This window comes from Gorilla gorilla, chromosome 1 (assembly GCF_029281585.2).
Source record: "Gorilla gorilla gorilla isolate KB3781 chromosome 1, NHGRI_mGorGor1-v2.1_pri, whole genome shotgun sequence".
NCBI classification, from domain to species: Eukaryota; Metazoa; Chordata; class Mammalia; order Primates; family Hominidae; genus Gorilla; species Gorilla gorilla.
The window spans coordinates 53,861,363-53,879,925 of record NC_073224.2 but is presented as its reverse complement, the minus strand read 5'-3'; the positions used below and the strand labels follow the sequence as shown (position 1 = coordinate 53,879,925).

The 18,563-nt window shown below is 49.5% G+C and overlaps 1 protein-coding gene across 2 annotated transcripts; it reads right to left on the bottom strand.

Annotated features, from left to right (window-relative positions):
• Window positions 1–6,399: 6,399 nt before the first annotated feature.
• Window positions 6,400–16,730, bottom strand: RABIF (RAB interacting factor). Of its 2 annotated transcripts, XR_008673603.2 has the most exons (3): window positions 16,421–16,730; window positions 8,352–8,668; window positions 6,400–7,541 (listed from the first exon to the last, which is right to left on the bottom strand). XR_008673603.2 is itself a non-coding variant. In XM_055368500.2 (2 exons), the coding sequence occupies exons 1-2, from the start codon at window positions 16,544–16,546 to the stop codon at window positions 8,423–8,425; spliced, it is 372 nt and encodes a 123-aa protein (XP_055224475.1). In that variant the 5' UTR covers window positions 16,547–16,729; the 3' UTR covers window positions 6,400–8,422. The 2 variants fall into 2 exon arrangements, 1 of the variants encoding a protein (XP_055224475.1); XM_055368500.2 differs by having other exon boundaries at window positions 6,400–8,668; window positions 16,421–16,729.
• Between the last annotated feature and the right edge of the window lie 1,833 nt (window positions 16,731–18,563).

The window sequence follows — 18,563 nt, the reverse complement described above, 5'->3', positions numbered from 1 at the left end:
CTGGCCGGGCGGGGGGCTGACCCCCCCACCTCCCTCCCGGACAGGGCGGCTGGCCCGGCGGGAGGGCTGACCCCCCCACCTCCCACCCAGACGGGGCGGCTGGCCGGGTGGGGGGCTGACCCCCCACCTCCCTCCCGGACGGGGCGGCTGGCCGGGCAGAGGGGCTCCTCACTTCCCAGTAGGGGTGGCCGGGCAGAGGCGCCCCTCACCTCCCGAACGGGGGCGGCTGGCCAGGCGGGGGGCTGACTCCCCCACCTCCCTCCCGGACGGGGCGGCTGGCCGGGCGGAGGGCTGACCCCCCCACCTCCCACCCAGACGGGGCGGCTGGCCGGGCGGGGGGCTGACCCCCCACCTCCCTCCCGGACGGGGCGGCTGGCCGGGCAGAGGGGCTCCTCACTTCCCAGTAGGGGTGGCCGGGCAGAGGCGCCCCTCACCTCCCGAACGGGGGCGGCTGGCCAGGCGGGGGGCTGACCCCCCCACCTCCCTCCCGGACGGGACAGCTGGCCGGGCAGAGGGGCTCCTCACTTCCCAGTAGGGGCGGCCGGGCAGAGGCGCCCCTCACCTCCCGGACGGGGTGGCTGGCCGGGCGGGGGGCTGACCCTCCCCACCTCCCTCCCGGACAGGGCGGCTGGCCAGGCGGGGGGCTGACCCCCCACCTCCCTCCCGGACGGGTCGGCTGGCCGGGCAGAGGGGCTCCTCACTTCCCAGTAGGGGCGGCCGGGCAGAGGCGCCCCTCACCTCCTGGACGGGGCGGCTGGCCAGGCGGGGGGCTAACCCCCCCACCTCCCTCCCAGATGGGGCAGCTGGCCGGGTGGGGGGCTGACACCCCCACCTCCCTCCCGGACGGGGCGGCTGGCCGGGTGGGGGGCTGACCCCCCCACCTCCCTCCTGGACGGGGCGGCTGGCCGGGCAGAGGGGCTCCTCACTTCCCAGTAGGGGCAGCCGGGCAGAGGCGCCCCTCACCTCCCGGACGGGGGCGGCTGGCCAGGCGGGGGGATAACCCCCCCACCTCCCTCCCGGATGGGGCGGCTGGCCGGGCAGGGGGCTGACCCCCCCACCTCCCTCCCGGACGGGGCGGCTGGCTGGGTGGGGGGCTGACCCCCCCACCTCCCTCCTGGACGGGGCGGCTGGCCGGGCAGAGTGGCTCCTCACTTCCCAGTAGGGGCGGCCGGGCAGAGGCGCCCCTCACCTCCCGAACGGGGGCGGCTGGCCAGGCGGGGGGGTAACCCCCCCACCTCCCTCCCGGACGGGGCGGCTGGCCGGGCAGGGGGCTGACCCCCCCACCTCCCTCCCGGACGGGGCGGCTGGCCGGGCGGGGGGCTGACACCCCCACCTCCCTCCCGGACGGGGTGGCTGGCCGGGTGGGGGGCTGACCCCCCCACCTCCCTCCCGGACGGGGCGGCTGGCCGGGCAGAGTGGCTCCTCACTTCCCATTAGGGGCGGCCAGGCAGAGGCGCCCCTCACCTCCCGAACGGGGGCGGCTGGCCAGGCGGGGGGCTAACCCCCCCACCTCCCTCCCGGACGGGGCGGCTGGCCGGGCAGGGGGCTGACCCCCCCACCTCCCTCCCGGACAGGGCGGCTGGCCGGGCGGGGGGCTGACCCCCCCACCTCCCTCCCGGACGGAGCGGCTGGCCGGGCAGAGGGGATCCTCACTTCCCAGTAGGGGTGGCCGGGCAGAGGCGCCCCTCACCTCCCGGACAGGGCGGCTGGCCGGGCGGGGGGCTGATCCCCCCACCTCCCTCCCGGACGGGGTGGCTGCCGGGCGGAGACGCTCCTCACTTCCCAGACGGGGTGGCTGCTGGGCGGAGGGGCTCCTCACTTCTCAGACGGGGCGGCTGCGGGGCGGAGGGGCTGCTCACTTCTCAGACGGGGCGGTTGCCAGGCAGAGGGTCTCCTCACTTCTCAGACGGGGCAGCCGGGCAGAGACGCTCCTCACATCTCAGACGATGGGCGGCCGGGCAGAGACGTTCCTCACTTCCTAGATGGGATGGCGGCCGGGCAGAGACGCTCCTCACTTTCCAGACTGGGCAGCCAGGCAGAGGGGCTCCTCACATCCCAGACAATGGGCGGCCAGGTGGAGACGCTCCACGCTTCCCAGACGGGGGGTCCGCCGGGCAGAGGCTGCAATCTCGGCTCTTTGGGAGGCCAAGGCAGGCGGCTGGGAGGTGGTTGTAGCGAGCCGAGATCACGCCACTGCACTCCAGCATGGGCGCCATTGAGCACCGAGTTAATGAGACTCCGTCTGCAATCCCGGCACCTCGGGAGGCTGAGGCTGGCAGATCACTCGTGGTTAGGAGCTGGAGACCAGCCCGGCCGACACAGCGAAGCCCCGTCTCCACCAAAAAAATACGAAAACCAGTCAGGCGTGGCGGCGCGCGCCTGCAATCGCAGGCGCTCGGCAGGCTGAGGCAGGAGAATCAGGCAGGGAGGTTGCAGTGAGCTGAGATGGCAGCAGTACCGTCCAGCTTCGGCTCGGCATCAGAGGGAGACCGTGGAAAGAGAGGGAGAAGGAGACCTTGGGGAGAGGGAGAGGGAGGGGGAGAGGGAGAGGGAGAGGGAGAGGGAGAGGGAGAGGGAGAGGGAGAGGGAGAGGGAGAGGGAGAGGGAGAGGGAGAGGGAGAGGGAGAGGGAGAGGGAGAGGGAGAGGGAGAGGGAGAGGGAGAGGGAGAGGGAGAGGGAGAGGGAGAGGGAGAGGGAGAGGGAGAGGGAGAGGGAGACCGTGGGGAGAGGGAGAGGGAGAGGGAGAGGGAGAGCGAACTATTAGAAATTTGTCAGACACTAGGCCATGCACCAAGAGCAAATAGGATATTCTGAGTCCTTATGCTTATGAAATTTATCATCCTTAGAAGTGAGGAAGTAGAGTCAGGCATTTAACTAACTTTTTTTTTTTTTTTTTTTTTTTTTTTTTGGGACGGAGTCTCACTCTGTCAGCCAGGCTGGAGTGCAGTGGCGGGATCTCGGCTCGCTGCAAGCTCCACTTCCCGGGTTCACGCCATTCTCCTGCCTCAGCCTCCTGAGTAGCTGGGACTACAGGCGCCCGCCACTGTGCCCGGCTAATTTTTTGTATTTTTAGTTAGAGACGGGGGTTTCACCGTGTTCTCCATCTCCTGACCTCATGATCCGCCTGCCTCAGCCTCCCAAAGTGCTGGGATTACAGGCGTGAGCCACCACACCCTGCTATTAACTTTTAAATATGTATACATTTAGGAGATAATGGAAATGAAATGCTATCTGATTTTGAAGGGAAGAACTGATGTTTAGAAAAGTGGGCTTTATATAGAACCGCTACTTACATTCTTTTAAAAATCTTACTGTCACCAGGCATGGTGGCTCACACCTGTAATCCTGTAATCCCAGCATTTTGGGAGGTTGAAGCAGGAGGATCACTTGAGGCCAGGAGTTCCAGACCAGCCTGGGGAACACAGTGAGACCCCATCTCTCCAAAAAAAAAAAAAAAAAAAAAAAAAAAAAATAGCCAGGCACGTCAGCATGCACCTGTAGTCCCAGCTACTCACGAGGCTAAGAGGCAGGAGGATCATTTGAGCCTGGGAGTTCGAGGTTGCAGTGAGCCGCCATCGTGCCATTGCACTCCAGCCTCGGTGACAGAGTGAGGCCCTGTCCCAAGAAAAATAAAAAGCTTATTGTGAAAATACATGTTCAGAAAAGTATACAGAAGATGTACAGCTCACTTTATTACAGAGCAACTATCAAGATCTTTAAATGTAGAACATTACCAGCATTGCAGAAGCTCTCCTCATGCCCCCTCCAAATCATTACTCCTACCTTTATCATAAATCAAGTGTCCTATATGCATGGGTCTGTTTCTGAGCTCTTTTGTTCCATTAGTCTGTCTATCCTTGTGACAAGCTACACTGTCTGTCCAATAGAAAAATTCTCCCACCTTGTTTTTCTCCTTGACTGTCTCGGCTACTCCTCGTCCTCTGCATTTTCATTTAACTTTTACAATCAGTTTGTTGAATTTCACACACACAAACTTGAGTTTTTGACTGGGATTTACTGAATTTATACATCAGTTTGAAGTTGAGATTGTTAACAGTATTAGGAGTTAACAAACTTTTTTCTTAAAGGGTTAGATAAGTATTCTAAGCTCTGTGGGCTGAGGCAGAATTGGAGATATTATATACTTACATAACCATTTACAAAACATAAAAACCGGCCAGGTGCGGTGGCTCACACCTGTAATTCCAGCACTTGTGGGAGTCCATGGTGGGAGGATCACTTGAGCCTAAGAGTTTGAGACCAGCCGGGACAACATGGCAAAACCCTGTCTCTACTAAAAATACAAATTAGCCGGGCGCACTGGCACATGCCCGTGTTCCCAGCTACTCAGGAGGCCGAGGTGGGAGGCTCACCTGAGCCTGGGAGGTTGAGGCTGCAGTGAGCTGTGATTGTGCCACTGCACTCCAGGCTAAGTAACAGAGTTAAGATCCTGTCTCATAAAAAAAAAAAGTAAAAACTATTTTTAGCTTGAAAGTTTCTGAGCCTCAATAGGTACTGGCTGAATGAATTTGGCCTGTGGGCTATAGTTTCCTGGCCCCATGAATTTGTTTTCTTTTACTTTCTCTCAGTAATGTCATATAAGGTTTTGTGTTGTGGTCTTACCTATCTACTGTTAGTTATGTCTAACCCCTAGTTTTCTAATTCTCTCCTCAGTTGTGCCTAAGCTGCCGTTAAAGCATTCCAGTGAACTTTAAATTTAGAGACAGGGGCTCACTGTTGCCCAGGCTTGAGTATAGTGGCATCATCATAGCTCACTGAAGCTTCTTACTCCTGGGCTCAAGTGATCCTCTCACCTCAGCCTCAAAAGTAGCTGGGACTACAAGCAGGTGCCACCACACCCAGCTATTTTATTTGTTTTTTGTAGAGACAGGGTCTCACTATGTTGCCCATGCTGGTTCCACTGTATTTTTTCTTTAGTTGAGACGGAATCTCTCCCTGTCCCAGGCTGGAGTGCAGTGGCACGATCTCGGCTCACTGCAACCTCCGCCTCCTGGGTTCAAGCGATTTTCCTGCCTCAGCCTTTGGAGTAGCTGGGATTGCAGGCATGCACCACCATGCCTGGCTAATTTTTGCATTTTTAGTAGAGACAGGGTTTCACATTGGCCAGGCTGGTCTTGAACTCCTGACCTCGTGATCCGCCGGCCTCGGCCTCCCAAAGTGCTGGGATTATGGGCATGAGCCACCATGCCCAACCAAGTTTCCACTGAATTCTTAATTTTGATTATTGGATTCTTACAAATTCTAGAATTCACTTTTTTAAAAAACATGTTCATGTAGCTGCTGAATTCCCAAACTAGTGTCTCTCCTTGAACATGGTAAGCAGTTTTTAGTCTGATAGCGCCGATGTCTCCAGCCACTGTGGGCCTGCTATCGTCTCACGTGCCTGGTTACATCTTGTTGTACTCAGGATATTGTATTAGCAAAATTGTAGAAATAATCTGGGTTTAGGATAATAACATCCTCTAGAGAGGGGTTTTGTTTGCTTATCCAAAGAGTTTGGGCAAACTACCACTCTGGGATCACCTTAATCTAATTTCAAGGATTAAGATCCGTAATCGGAGGCTGGGCTGCAGTCCCGAGAGCCTGTTTCCTACACCGCCTCACCCTTATTCCTGGGGTGCAAAAGACTGAGGGCTTCAACCAAAAGTGAGTAACACCACCAAGTCCATCGCCCTTTCACAGGCCCCATCCCCTACTTCTGAAAGGCTGCTAAAATCACTGCTAAGCCTCTGAATCGCCTCCAAGTTTGGCAAATGCTCCCAGGAGAACGGTGGCCCTCACACCAAGCCCACCTCCCAGGGTTCCCATCTCCTCTGCTGTCCTGGTTTAGCAATTCTTCAAAGTCATGTCGGCTCTCTTGGTGTGTTCACACAGATTTCTAAAGTATTTTGTCCAGCCTTTCTAGTTAACCAGTGAGCCGGGTAGTCCAAAGGACCTATCCACCATTATCAGAAGCAGAAGTCCTCATAGTTACTCAGTTACCTGTGTAGCCTCATATACAACACGGTGACAATTTGTGAAATGTCAGTACACCACTGCCCATCTTTGATTCCATGTTTTTGTAAAACAACAGACAATTATGTGGAAACAATCAGGCTTTCACAAAATCAACTGCTCTCCCCAATAGAAAACGGAAGTTTCTATACTCGCAGCAGAAAGCACACGTTGCCTCTATCTACCCACAGCAAATAGCAGCTGATTCACAAGTATGTACTGAGAGCCTATTATGTGTGAGGGAAATGAAGAAATGACATTTGCATTTTATAGCTGACTAGATAATCAGTTGGTTGACCTTAAGCTAAACCCCAAGGTTCAGGTTTCAGCTCTCCTTTGTTTTTTCAATTTATATATTCTTCCCAAGGACATGCAGAAATCTAATTTCCATTGCTTAAATGCCTTTATTTCTTTCAGATCAAACTGAAAAGGCAGAATAGCAACCTGATATTTTTGGCTACTAGGGCAACATTTGGCAGTTCTTGAAAAAGGAAATAGAAATGACCGATACGTATATAAAAGTTTCACTAGAAATAAAATAAATGCAAATTAAAACAATGAAATACTATGGTTTCCTATTCAAGTCGCTATATATTTTTTTGTTGTTACTGTTGTTGTTTGTTTGAGACAGGGTCTCACTCTGTTGCCCAGGCTGGAGTGCCAGTGGTGTGATCTTGGCTTACTGCAGCCACCATCTTCGGGGCTCAAGTGATCCTCCCACCTGAGCCTCGCAAGTAGCAGGGACTACAGGTATACACCACCATGCCCAGGTAATTTTGTTCATTTTTTAAATAGAGATGGGGTCTCACTATGTTGCCCAGGCTAGTCTCAAACTCAATTTAAAAAATGCTTAGCTTAGGTTCTGGCTTGTGATGTGAGGGGCCATGTGCCCCTAGAGGCATCTACTTGGGTTTTGCTCCTGACTTGAGTGGATAACTCTGTTTTTCTGCACATGCCATAACGATGGACATGTGACCGTTTGTCGGAAAAACACAGTTCTCTCAATTGCTTACTAAAGCTCATTCAGGCTAATTGGAGAAGGAAGCCATCTTTCCAGGGGAGTAGGTTGGTTGCAAAACTGTGCCCAAGGCCAGCTTGCACTGCAGTCGGGGAGCCCTTAGAAAGTTTGGGGGTAAAGGAATGAGGAAGCAACTAGAAAACAATGGAAGGGACTTCAGATGGTAAGGTTTCTGTTTAGTACTTATTTCAATTGTAGGCCTCCTGAATAGCAGAGGTGGTGACAGGAGGATACCTGAAACCTTGGTTATATAATAAACTTCCTTCTACGACAGTGAGTCATTTCAGAATAGAAATGATGGAATAATTGGAAATCAAGTTGAAGGCTTAAACAAGTCTGCTGATATCAAACTGTTAGAGCAGCCCCGGAGCTATGGAAATTTGTATCCATGCATCTGGATGGAAGTTTGTATCCTGGGTTGGCACAGAGATTCCAGTTGAACCAAAACTCCATGAGGACCACGCCCAGTAGGTTCAGTAAATGATACTATCCATTAAAGAAGTCTTGCCTACGAACAAAGGAAGAAAGTTACTTGTCCAGATGAGGCAAATTATAAACTTTTGTATAATGTGGCAAAGGCCTAACCCTCAATATCCTACACCCTCCACTCTCATTCTAAGAGAGCCTGAGTAAACAGCCAGGGCTGGGTTTTCCTTGAATGGCTGCCAGATGGGGTTAAAATCTGCTTCGCACCTTCTAGGCTGCAGCAGTGAGGAGCTAATATAAAAAGAAACTACAAGATTTCAAGGGAAGAGGGACCACACCCATCTTCACAATAAAATGTCATTCTCAACCTAGAGCAGAGGTGCTCAAACATGGTATTAGAGATGCATCCAAAGTAATGTTTCTGGTTAGTGGTTTGAATACTGAGTTTTGAAAATGCTTTACTTTTAGAAAGAATAAATTACTGTAGATCACAAGGGTAGCCATACAACAAAGTCACTCTCAGATATTTGTATGCCTTCTTGAATGAGAAAAAGGCAGACTTTCAACTATTAGTACATAAGCATCTTTTGTTATGTGTCATCATAGCTAAAAGGTTGAATACTGCTCTTCTAGAGCAAGAAAAAGAGGGAGCCCCTGGGCAAAACAGAGTCTAGGGAGAATGCCAGGGAAGAGATGAGATTTTTGGAGGTAAGCACAGTGTCCCAAAACTGGGGGAAAAGGGAGCTTAGGAAATGTGATACAAAGTGAACTAAGCAGGAGGCATGTACTTGAGGCTTTAGGAAACAGGATTAACCCTCTGCATGTTCAAGTGGACATGCTGGTACTCAGTATTTATATTAGCACAGACAAGAAGGCAGCGGAACAGTTATACCACGTTAAAGGCCAGTTCCTGTGGGGAGTAGGTTTATCTTTGGAGGTGGAGCTGAGTACCCCTCCCCTCAGTTACTCATGGGAAACTCGTTCCAAGGCCACATAGAAACTGTTCTTGTCATCTAGGCAATGCCAGCCAATTGGTCCAATTTCACAGTCTGCGCAGACCAGAAACTTGATGTTGCCCACGTCCTTGGTGAAGCCCACATTCTCAAAAATGAACATGTCCTCAACCAGCCAGTGTTCCTGGAGGAGATCGCCATCAGGATTGCTGCCGTCAGACAGAGCTGGCTTCTTTCTCATGGAGGGAAGGAAAAGCTGCAGTGGGAGAGAACATAAAGAACGCAGAAGTTGAACTGGCCCAGTTCCATCAACACCCCCGTTCTAGGTACACTTCACATTGCTCCCTAGCAGGAATGACAAAAAAAGAAAAGCCCTCTCGTTAAGCTGTAGACGATGATGCTGGGTGGCTCTTCTTTGCCTCTGGTCTCTGCCCTGATTCTTTTTTTTTTTTTTGTGAGACAGATTCTCCCACTGTCGCCCAGGCTGGAGTGCAGTTGCGCGATCTCAGCTCACTGCAACCTCCACCTCCTGGGTTCACGCCATTCTTCTGCCTCAGCCTCCCGAGTAGCTGGGACTACAGGTGCCCGCCACCACGCCTGGCTAATTTTTTGTATTTTTTCTTTAGTAAAGATGGGGTTTCACCGTGTTAGCCAGGATGATCTCGATCTCTTGACCTCGTGATCTGCCTGCCTCAGCCTCCCAAAGTGCTGGGATTACAGGCGTGAGCCTGATTCTTAAGAGAAATGAAAGAGGGGCACCAGCTGGGTGGTCTGGGAACTTGGTTTCACTGCTGTCCTCAACATGGGCCCCACACGGTCCTAGTTTCCCCGGCTCATTATGCTTCAGGCACACTGGCTTTCTTGCCTTCCTCAACAGCATTAGTCTGTTCTGCCCTCAGATCTTGGCATGGCTAGCTCCTCCTCAGTAGTCAGCTCAAACGTAGCCTTCTCAGGAGGTCTTCTCTAACCAAACCACCTGAATTAGCTTTACTTACTGCCCACTGTATTTGTTTAAATAGTTTTATTGAGGTATAATTGACATATGAACTGCACATATTTAAATGCACATCAGCTTGGGCAACATAATGAGACCTAGTCTCTACAAAAAGTAGTTTGAAAAAATTAGCCAGGGCTAGGCGTGGTGGCACACACCTGTAATCCCAGCACTTGGGAGGCTGAAGCAGGAGGGTCGCCTGAGCTCAGGAGTTCAAGACCAGCCTAGGCAACATAGTGAGACCCCCATCTCTACAAAAAACACAAAAATTAGCAGGCTGTGGTAGTGCACACCTGTAGTCCCAGCCACTCATGGGGCTGAGGTAAGAGGATCACTTGAGCCCAGGAGGTGGTTGAGGCTGCAGTGAGCTGAGATCACACCACTGCTCTCCAGCCTGGGCGACAGAGTGAGACTCTGTCTCAAAAAAAAAAAAAAAAAAAAAAATTAGCTGGGCATGGTGGCAAGTGTCTGTAGTCCCAGCTACTCAGGAGGCTGAGGTGAGAGGATCACTTGAGCCAGGGAGATTGAGACTACAGTGAGCCAAGATCATGCCACTGTACTCCAACCTGGATGACAGAGTGAGATCGTCTCAAAAAGTAATAAAATAAAATGCACAGCTTATTTCACTTTAGCACATGTATACTGGTGAAACCATTATCATAATCAAGATAATGAACACATTCATTTCCCCTGGAAGTCTCTTCATGCCACTCCTGTTTCCTTATTGCTTATTTTCTGAAATTATCGTATTAATTTATTGGCTTACTTATTTACCACGTGTCTACCTCAACTAGAATATCAGCTCCTGGAAAGCAAGGAGCTTACTTTGTTCATTACTAGATCTCTAGTGCTTAGAATAGCAACTGGTATAGAGCAGGATCTCAACTATTTGTTAAGAGAATGAACATAGAATATCTGGCTTTGATCTATTCCATCACTATTAGGGATATACTGGATTTATCTTATAAAAAGAAAAATCTAGTTCTACAATTTGGAATTATTAGCTCTAGGATGCTTGTACCCTCCAACCTATATGACTTCTCAATCATTAGGAGAAGGCCTCTGGCACGCACACACACAATTGCTTTAATTTCTTCAATATGGATAGTGTATACACTCTTAGCTATCCCAGACTACCGCAAAATATCATGCCAGCCAAGTTTGTTACCCCTCTGCTCCTCATATGGCTGCTGTAATATCACTTATTTCCCATTTCCCACCCCACGATATACTTGTAATTAGAGATGGGGTCTCTCTACGTTGCCCAGGCTGGGTTTGAACTCCTGGGCTCAAGCAATCCTCCAGCCTCAGTCTCCCAAGTAACTGGGGTTACAGTACAAGCCATTGTGTAATACTGTTACTCCAGTCATTCTTTTCGCCTCATGTTAAAGGTGTCCTTAACACTTTGTTCTACCTTAAACAAAAACAGCAACAAGTAGAGGCAAAGAGAGTTAGGAATCAAAATTAACGAACCAGGAAACCTGAATTCCAGTCGCATCTGTAACTTTCTGTGGGCCTCAATTTTCCTAAATGTATTTCTGGCTTATCCCCTATACTGTAGGTGTGAAATCTCACATATCTTCACATAGATGGAGTAAACTTCAGTGGACTAGTTAAGACATCTAACCAATCAACCAAGAATTCGGTGTGTCCAACAAAACAGAAAACTGACTAAAGCATTAGTGTTCAGGAGGTGCCCAACAAAAGATCACCACCTTCCCTCTCTCGGTTCCCATTTGTAGCACAAAGCATCACCTGTCCAGTTGTCTCTCCTTTGATTTGTGATTTAAAGGTACTACTATAATTAATGGTCCCTTCAAGGCATCATATTGGGTCCTGTTTGCTCTATTCCTCAACATTCCCATTTTAACTTAGATCATCTAAGTCAGGCCCACAAGACTATACTTATATATATGCATATGTATGTGCATCTCTGCCTGGATCTCAACCTATTCACTGCAATGCCAAGGACCATTGCTAGGGCCAGGAGATTAGCTATAACATCCGGAATGTAATGAGGCTTTCTGGATAGACTACTGGGGATGGCAACAAAAAAATTAGTATGTAATTTGAGGCAAACTCAACTTGGTGCGAAGTTGCCAGTGAGATCCCTGACCAGATGGGTTGGTTACCTTTGTTCTGTCAGGACCCCAGCGAATCCTGGACAGCCTCTTCAGAAATAGACAGAACACCACAACTCAGTGAGACTCTGCTGATATACTACTAACAGCACCCTTTTAAAAATAAAATACTACCTTTCTCATTATAAAAATACATTTTCATTATAGAAAACTTGGCAAGCATGCTATAATACAGATGAGAATAAAAACTGTTACAATACAGAGTACACTTCTGTTAACTTTTTCGTAATTTTTTCCCTTCTGGGAGTTACTTGTGTTGTTTTCAAAACACATCCGAAAATTCTCTGATAATCCTTCCACCAAGAGTGGAGTCCATACCCCTCTCCTTTGGTCTGGGCAGGCCATGGTGATTGCTTGACGAATATATGCAGTGGAAGTGACAGGCTGGTTAGAAAATGGCATGCAACTTTTGCCATTTCTCATGGGACACTTGCGCGGGGAGCCTTCAGCCACTGTGTTAGAAGTCCGGCTATCCTGAGGGTGCCATGTGGAGACCAGGCTGGGGGGTCCATGTAGGGACGGAGGTGGCCCCAAATCCTGTTCCAGTGCTCAGGTGTGTGAGCCCTCCCAGCCCACAGGCAGACGCATGACGGAATGACCTTTCTGACTGCCATCACATCAGAGACCCCCAGTGAGAAATGCCTCGCTAAACCCAGTCGACCCCTAAATTCCTGAGCAAAATACATCATTGTTCGGGCCGGGCACAGTGGCTCATGCCTGTAATCCCAGCACTTTGGGAGGCTGAGGTGGCCGGATCACCTGAGGTCAGGAGTTCAAGACCAGCCTGGCCAACATGGCGAAACCCCCATCTCTACTAAAAAAATGCAAAAAATTAGCTGGGCATGGTTGGGGCACCTGTAATCCCAGCTACTCGGGAGGCTGAGACTGGAGAATCTCTTGAACTCAGGAGGCGGAGGTTAGGTGAGCAGAGATCGTGCCACTGCACTCCAGCCTGGGCAACAGAGTGAGACTCTATCTCAAAAAAAAAGAAAAAAAAGAAAAGAAAGAAAAAGATGCTTAACAGCAACCCTGGCTTCTACCCACTAGAAGCCAGTAGCACACCTCCCTCATTCTGACAACTAAAAATGTCTCTAGATATTGCTACATGTCCTTTGGAGGTCTGGGGATGCGGGAGGAATCCAGAAACACACTACTTTAGACTAAAGAACTCTGGAATATAAGATACAGTAAGTGCTAGGCCCTGGATCACCTCAAAGGTAGGATTGGCAGTCTAGTTCTCCAATTGTTCCCATCTGCAGACTACTAGGCTATTCCACCGGGTGGAGCGAGAGAGAAAGCTGTAGGCCACCTCAAGCCAGACTCCTTACACCTTTCTGCAGGCTTAACGGCTGGGAGCGCTCCTTTAACACCTGCAGAGATGAGTAACAGCCCTGCTGTAATTGCCCTAATGGTGGTTTATCTGCAATATGTCACAGTTACGACAAAAAAGAGCTACCCCGAACCTTTACGGGGTTTACCCCAAAGCTTTAGTTAAGGAGCTCAGCATCTCAGAAGCTGCTTGTTCTCTCTAAGGATGGAACTGTTTTTCCCCACCTTAAAATGTGTGACACAGAGCAGGGAAAGGACTAATAAATAACTGGTTAGAATCTTCCATGAAATTTTCTACCTTCTATTTACATCATGTCCTAGAAGTTATATTTTTGCTGAAATTAGTATTTGAGAAAACAAAGGACCAAACAATTAGGACTGAGAGTAAGGAGAACACTGGGTTGGATTACAGCTGAGTTGCTCCAGTCCAGAAAAAGGGATAGGATTCTTCCAACAGTTCTTTCTCAAGAAATGGGAAATTTCCAGAAATATTGAAGCCATTGTTAAAAAACACAACCCCCCCCAAAAAAAACCCACCTTTTTGCCTTTTTAAAAGAGGGAAAACATTTTAAAACACATAAAATGCATTAAAAAAATTCTTAGGCCCCTTTCTAGAATAGGGGCCACTGTGTTCGTTGAGAAACGAAAAGAAATGTTAACATATATAATTTAACTTGCTCACATAATTTTTGGCAAAATCAGCTTAAAATAGTATCAAACAAGAATTAAGAATTTTGACTGGTTGGAAGCTGCAGTGAGTCATGCTTTTGACAGAGCACAAGGGGGAACGGGGAACGGGGAGGGGAGTGGAGGGGGGAAGGGAAGGGGGGAAAGGAAAGGGGGGAAGGGAGGGGAGGGGGAGGGAATGGGAGGGGAGTGGGAAGGGAAGGGAGGGGAGGGCAGGGCAGGGCAGAAGGTAGGTCCTGCCGGGCGGAGCGGCTCACCTGGCCAACATGCTGAAACCCCATCTCTACTAAAAATACAAAAATTAGCTGGGCATGGTGGCGTGCACCTGTAATCCCAGCTACTTGGGAAGCTGAGGTAGGAGAATCACTTGAACCCGGGAGGCGGAGGTTGCAGTGAGCCGAGATCATGCCACTACACTCCAGCCTCGACAATAGAGTGAGACTCCATCTCAAAAACAAAACAAAACAAAAGAAAGATCCTGGCCAGGCACGGTGGCTCATACCTGTAATCCCACCACTTTGGGAGGCCAAGGTGGATGAATCACTTGAGCCCAGGAGCTGGAGACCAGCCTGAGCAATACAGTGAGCGCGTCTATGTTCTGTTCTTTTTTTTTTCTTTTTCTTTTTTTTTTTTTTTTTTTGAGACGGAGTCTCGCTCTGTCATCCAGGCTGGAGTGCAGTGGTGCAATCTTGAACTTCTGCCTCCCGGGTTCAAGCGATTCTTGCCCCTCAGCCTCCCAAGTAGCTGGGATTACAGGTGCCCACCAACACGCCCAGATAATTTTTGTATTTTTAGTAGAGATGGGATTTCACCATGTCGGCCAGGCAGTTGTTGAACTCCTGACCTCAAGTGATCTGCCCAACTCAGCTTCCCAAAAGAGCTGGGATTACAGGTGTGGGCTATGATTTTTTTTTTTTTTTTTAAGAAAAAACAATTAAGAATTTTAAAACAAACTATAAACTCCATTTAGAAGTCTCTTAATTTATGTCAGTTTATAAAATTAGACAAAACCTTGCCATGGAAAAGGAGTATGGGAACTAACCTATATTATGGGCTATATACTCAGCACAGTGCTAAGTGCTTTTATACAAATTCTTCCCTCTATCATCATCTTCATTTTACAACAAGCTTGTCCAACCCGCGGCCGGCATATGGCTCAGAAAGGCTTTGAATGCGGCCCAACACAAATTCGGAAACTTTCTTAAAACATTACGAAATTTTTTTTTTTTTGCAATTTTTTTTTTTTAAGCTCATCAGCCATCATTAGTGTATTTTGTGTGGCCCAAGACAAGTCTTCCAATACGGCCCAGGGAAGCCAAAAGACTGGACACCCCTGTTTTACACAATAAGCAACCTGCATCTCATGGAGGTTAAATAACTTTTTTTTTTTTTTTTTTTTTGAGATGGAGTCTCGCTCTGTTGCCCACACTGGAGTGCAGTGACTCAATCTCCGCTCACTGCAACCTCGGCTTCCCAGGTTCCAGCGATTCTCCTGCCTCAGCCTCCCGAGTAGCTGGGATTACAGGCTTGTGCCACCACGCCCAACTAATTTTTGTATTTTTTTTTTTAGTAGAGATGGGGTTTTGCCATGTTGGCCAGGCTGGTCTCACACTCCTGACCTCAGGTGTTCCGCCCGCCTCGGCCTCCCAAAGTGCTGAGATTACAGGCATGAGCCACCGCGCCCAGCCTAACTCTTTTAATGTTAATGAATGATAGTCAGGACTCAATTCCATGTATGTTTCAATTCCAAGATCCATGTTCTTTCCACTGACTCCATAATGCCACTAACTTCGTAAAATTAATTGAGAACTCTACTCCTAAACCTTGAAGTCTTAAAAGAACCCCGGGACCTCCACCAATCTCTAGATCAAAAGTCATCAAAATACCTACAAAACAACAGACACAGATTCCCTTTTTTCCTCCTTTGATGAAAGGCTGTTTTGGAGGAATGGGTGCCTCTTGCTCTTCTACTAGACATTACACTTCACCATCTGTTCAAGCACGTGAAATAATAAAATGATCTGCATATTTTTAGAAATAATTTTGAATGATAGGATGTGTCTATGGTTGAAATGACATTATATTTGCACTTCAACACAGTTTACCGAAATAAATTTTTTTTTTCAATTTTCTCACTTGCGATGATGGTGGTAGGAAGGGTATTAAAATCCCTAAACTGAAGGGAAGAAAAAAGTTTTTCTTCGAAATTTACTTCCAGGACGTCAGGGATCTACTGCACTTGAAATATGATTCATCTGGAAAACCAGAGGCTTCCAGTGCCTCGGTAAAGTGGGTAGGTTACCAGGGTTATTTTGCCGCGTCCCCAACACCAGTTGTTCCTGAGGATCCTCTGTGGAGCAGATAGGTGTCCGTCATAAATGAGACGGTGAATTCAGGACTGGCGGGTGAGGTCTAAAGTGGGACAGGAACCCAGCAACACCCGCGGTGAGCGGCGGCCGAGAGGCACCTGCCGGGTCCTGCAAGCTGGCGGGAGCTCCGAGAGCCGGAATGGGGCGCCTCCCTTCCACGCGCCCGCGGAGCACCCGCCCTGGACGGCGGCGGGGCGCACGGCCCGCGCTCGAAGCGGCCCCGGGGGCAGAGGGCCGGGCTGGCTGGGCCGGGTGGCCCAGAGAAGGGTTCCCGCGGCAAAAGATGCCGGGGCGGGACCCGGTTCCCTCCCTAGCCTTCAACGGCCCCAGGGGCGGAGCCTCGCCGAGCTGAGGCCGGAGGGGCGGGGCTTAAGGCCGCGCGAGGAGGGCGCGGTCGCCGGAAATTGAGGAGCCGGGGTTCAGATTCTGACTGCGGCGGCTCGTCGGGGAGACTGTGGGTGTAAACGGCCTCCAACCTGCCTCCCTACCTGTCGGCGAGAGAAGAGAGCGGTCCCTGGCTGCAGCACCCGGGAGCCGCAACGCTGGCACAGCACCGCCTTCCGGTTTCGGCCCTCGTCTGACACTAACTCGCTCAGCTGCTCCGCTGGTTCCATTGCCGCTGCCGCCACAGGCTCCTCAGCCACGGCTGCGCAGACGCTGTCTCTGCTGGCTCGTTCTTCACTGCGCTGGCGCGGCTTGGCAGAGGCGGGGCGGCGAGCGGACGGTCACTATGTCTCTGCGCAGGCGCCCGCTTCCCCGCTCTGGCCTCTACTGCGCAAGCGCCTTCATTCATTGCTTAAGTGGCTAGGTGTCGGCAGGCTTTGTGACAGGGACACCTCTTGGCACCAGTGACACATCTCCATACCCACCTGGTCACTGGGCTTCACTTAATATTAAAACCTAGACAAATCATTAGGTTGACCTTACTGTTTAGTTTTCTGAGATCTGAATTTAGTCTCCTGAATAAATGGGGACATTATTGGGGGCAATGTTTAGGGAATCTGGGTCGGACTTCCCATCAAGTTTTAGCCACATTAGCTTCTTCTATAGGAAACTACTTAGAGGGGCATGTATCTTTTCGGTATTGGAAAAAGATGCGTGGAAACTTTAATTGCTGGTCTCTTCTACTCATTGTGACCATTTACTATGCGGCAAAATGTGTCAAAGCGCCTTTAGAAACTTACTAAATCATCAGTTTCCTTACGGGGTCGGCACGCTTGTGCACAAAATGAGAAAGGTAAAGATCAGAAAGGTTGCAGCACAACTCTAAAGCCACTGCTCTTAATTAACTAGGATTGTCAGGAAAGCAAGATTATTTCAGACAGAACAGCATTATATATGAACAAGGGTGAGAACAAATTTAGGAATGGTTAGTAGACCACTGTGGCTGACCCACATTACACGTGGGGAGAAGTGGTAGTAGAGGTAGGTAAGGCAGAGTGGGCCCAGAGCTCCATGGCTTTAATGTCATGCTAAGGAATTTAACATTAATAACATGAACAGTGGGAATCTGTGGAATTTTAGGCCAGAAATAACTGTTCGATATTTACTGTCTGCTGTATGTTAAGTACTGTAATGATCCTGTGCTTCAGAAAGATAACCTATGAATAAATAGAGGGGCTAGGTTGAAGAGAGGAAAAAGAGTAGAGGTAAGGTATCAGGTAGCTATTACCTCATCAGTCTAGCTCAGAAAGGCCCTGAAGCTAGCAGAGGGAACAAAGATATGGGAATGGACTTGGAACAATTAAAATTGTACAGAACTTAGAAACTAGCTGGATGTCTGTATTGTGATGGGGGTGACACAAAGCAACTGCTGGTTTTCCCAGGTTAGATAACTAAGTAGCTGGTTGCCAGTTATGGGAGCTTAAAAAAATAAGATGAACCACCAAATTAGGGGTATCTCTGTGTATGTATGTGAGCACATGAAAGTGTGTACGATTGTGAAGAGTGAAAAAGGAGCTGTTTTACGTGTTGATTTTTCTGTAGAACATACCATTGTGGCTTCAGTGTATGAACTATTTGTGAAGTTGGTCTGAAACTCAGTCAGCACTGAAGACAGCATAGGAGCCATCAGTCCTTCACCCTCCCCTGGATCTCTTCCTGAGATAGGAAAAGTCACGTTTTATAGGCTTTGGTTTAATTAGCAGGCGCAATCCATCTGCCAAAGTTGGCAGGCATCTTTTAAGGAAAATAACTTCCTCATGTGGCTCCTCCTTCCTTTTGCTCTGGAAGCATCAGGATTGTTTCAGTTTTGCAAGCCTTCTGCATAGCTGTTTATATCACATGCCACAATTCAAAGCAAATGGAAAAAAGGACTGGTGTGACTGAAACCCTAAAATTCAAGTGGGTGCTAAGTGAATTCAAGATGTCTTTTCTGTATTCCTTTTTCAAGTAACTCCAAGCGTCAGAGGGGCTAATGAATATGGCAAATCAGGTAAATATTTTACTGATGAGAATCTCCAAAGTGTAAAGTGGCTACCTCTTACCCGTGTCTAACAGAGAAATAGCGGAACTAGTTGGCAAACACACAAGATGAACAGCTTGAAGAGACAGGAGCTACGGCTGATCCCTACATCTTTCCCTCCCAAATATCTACTAAAGGCAATGTTGGTTAGCCACAAACTCTCGGCA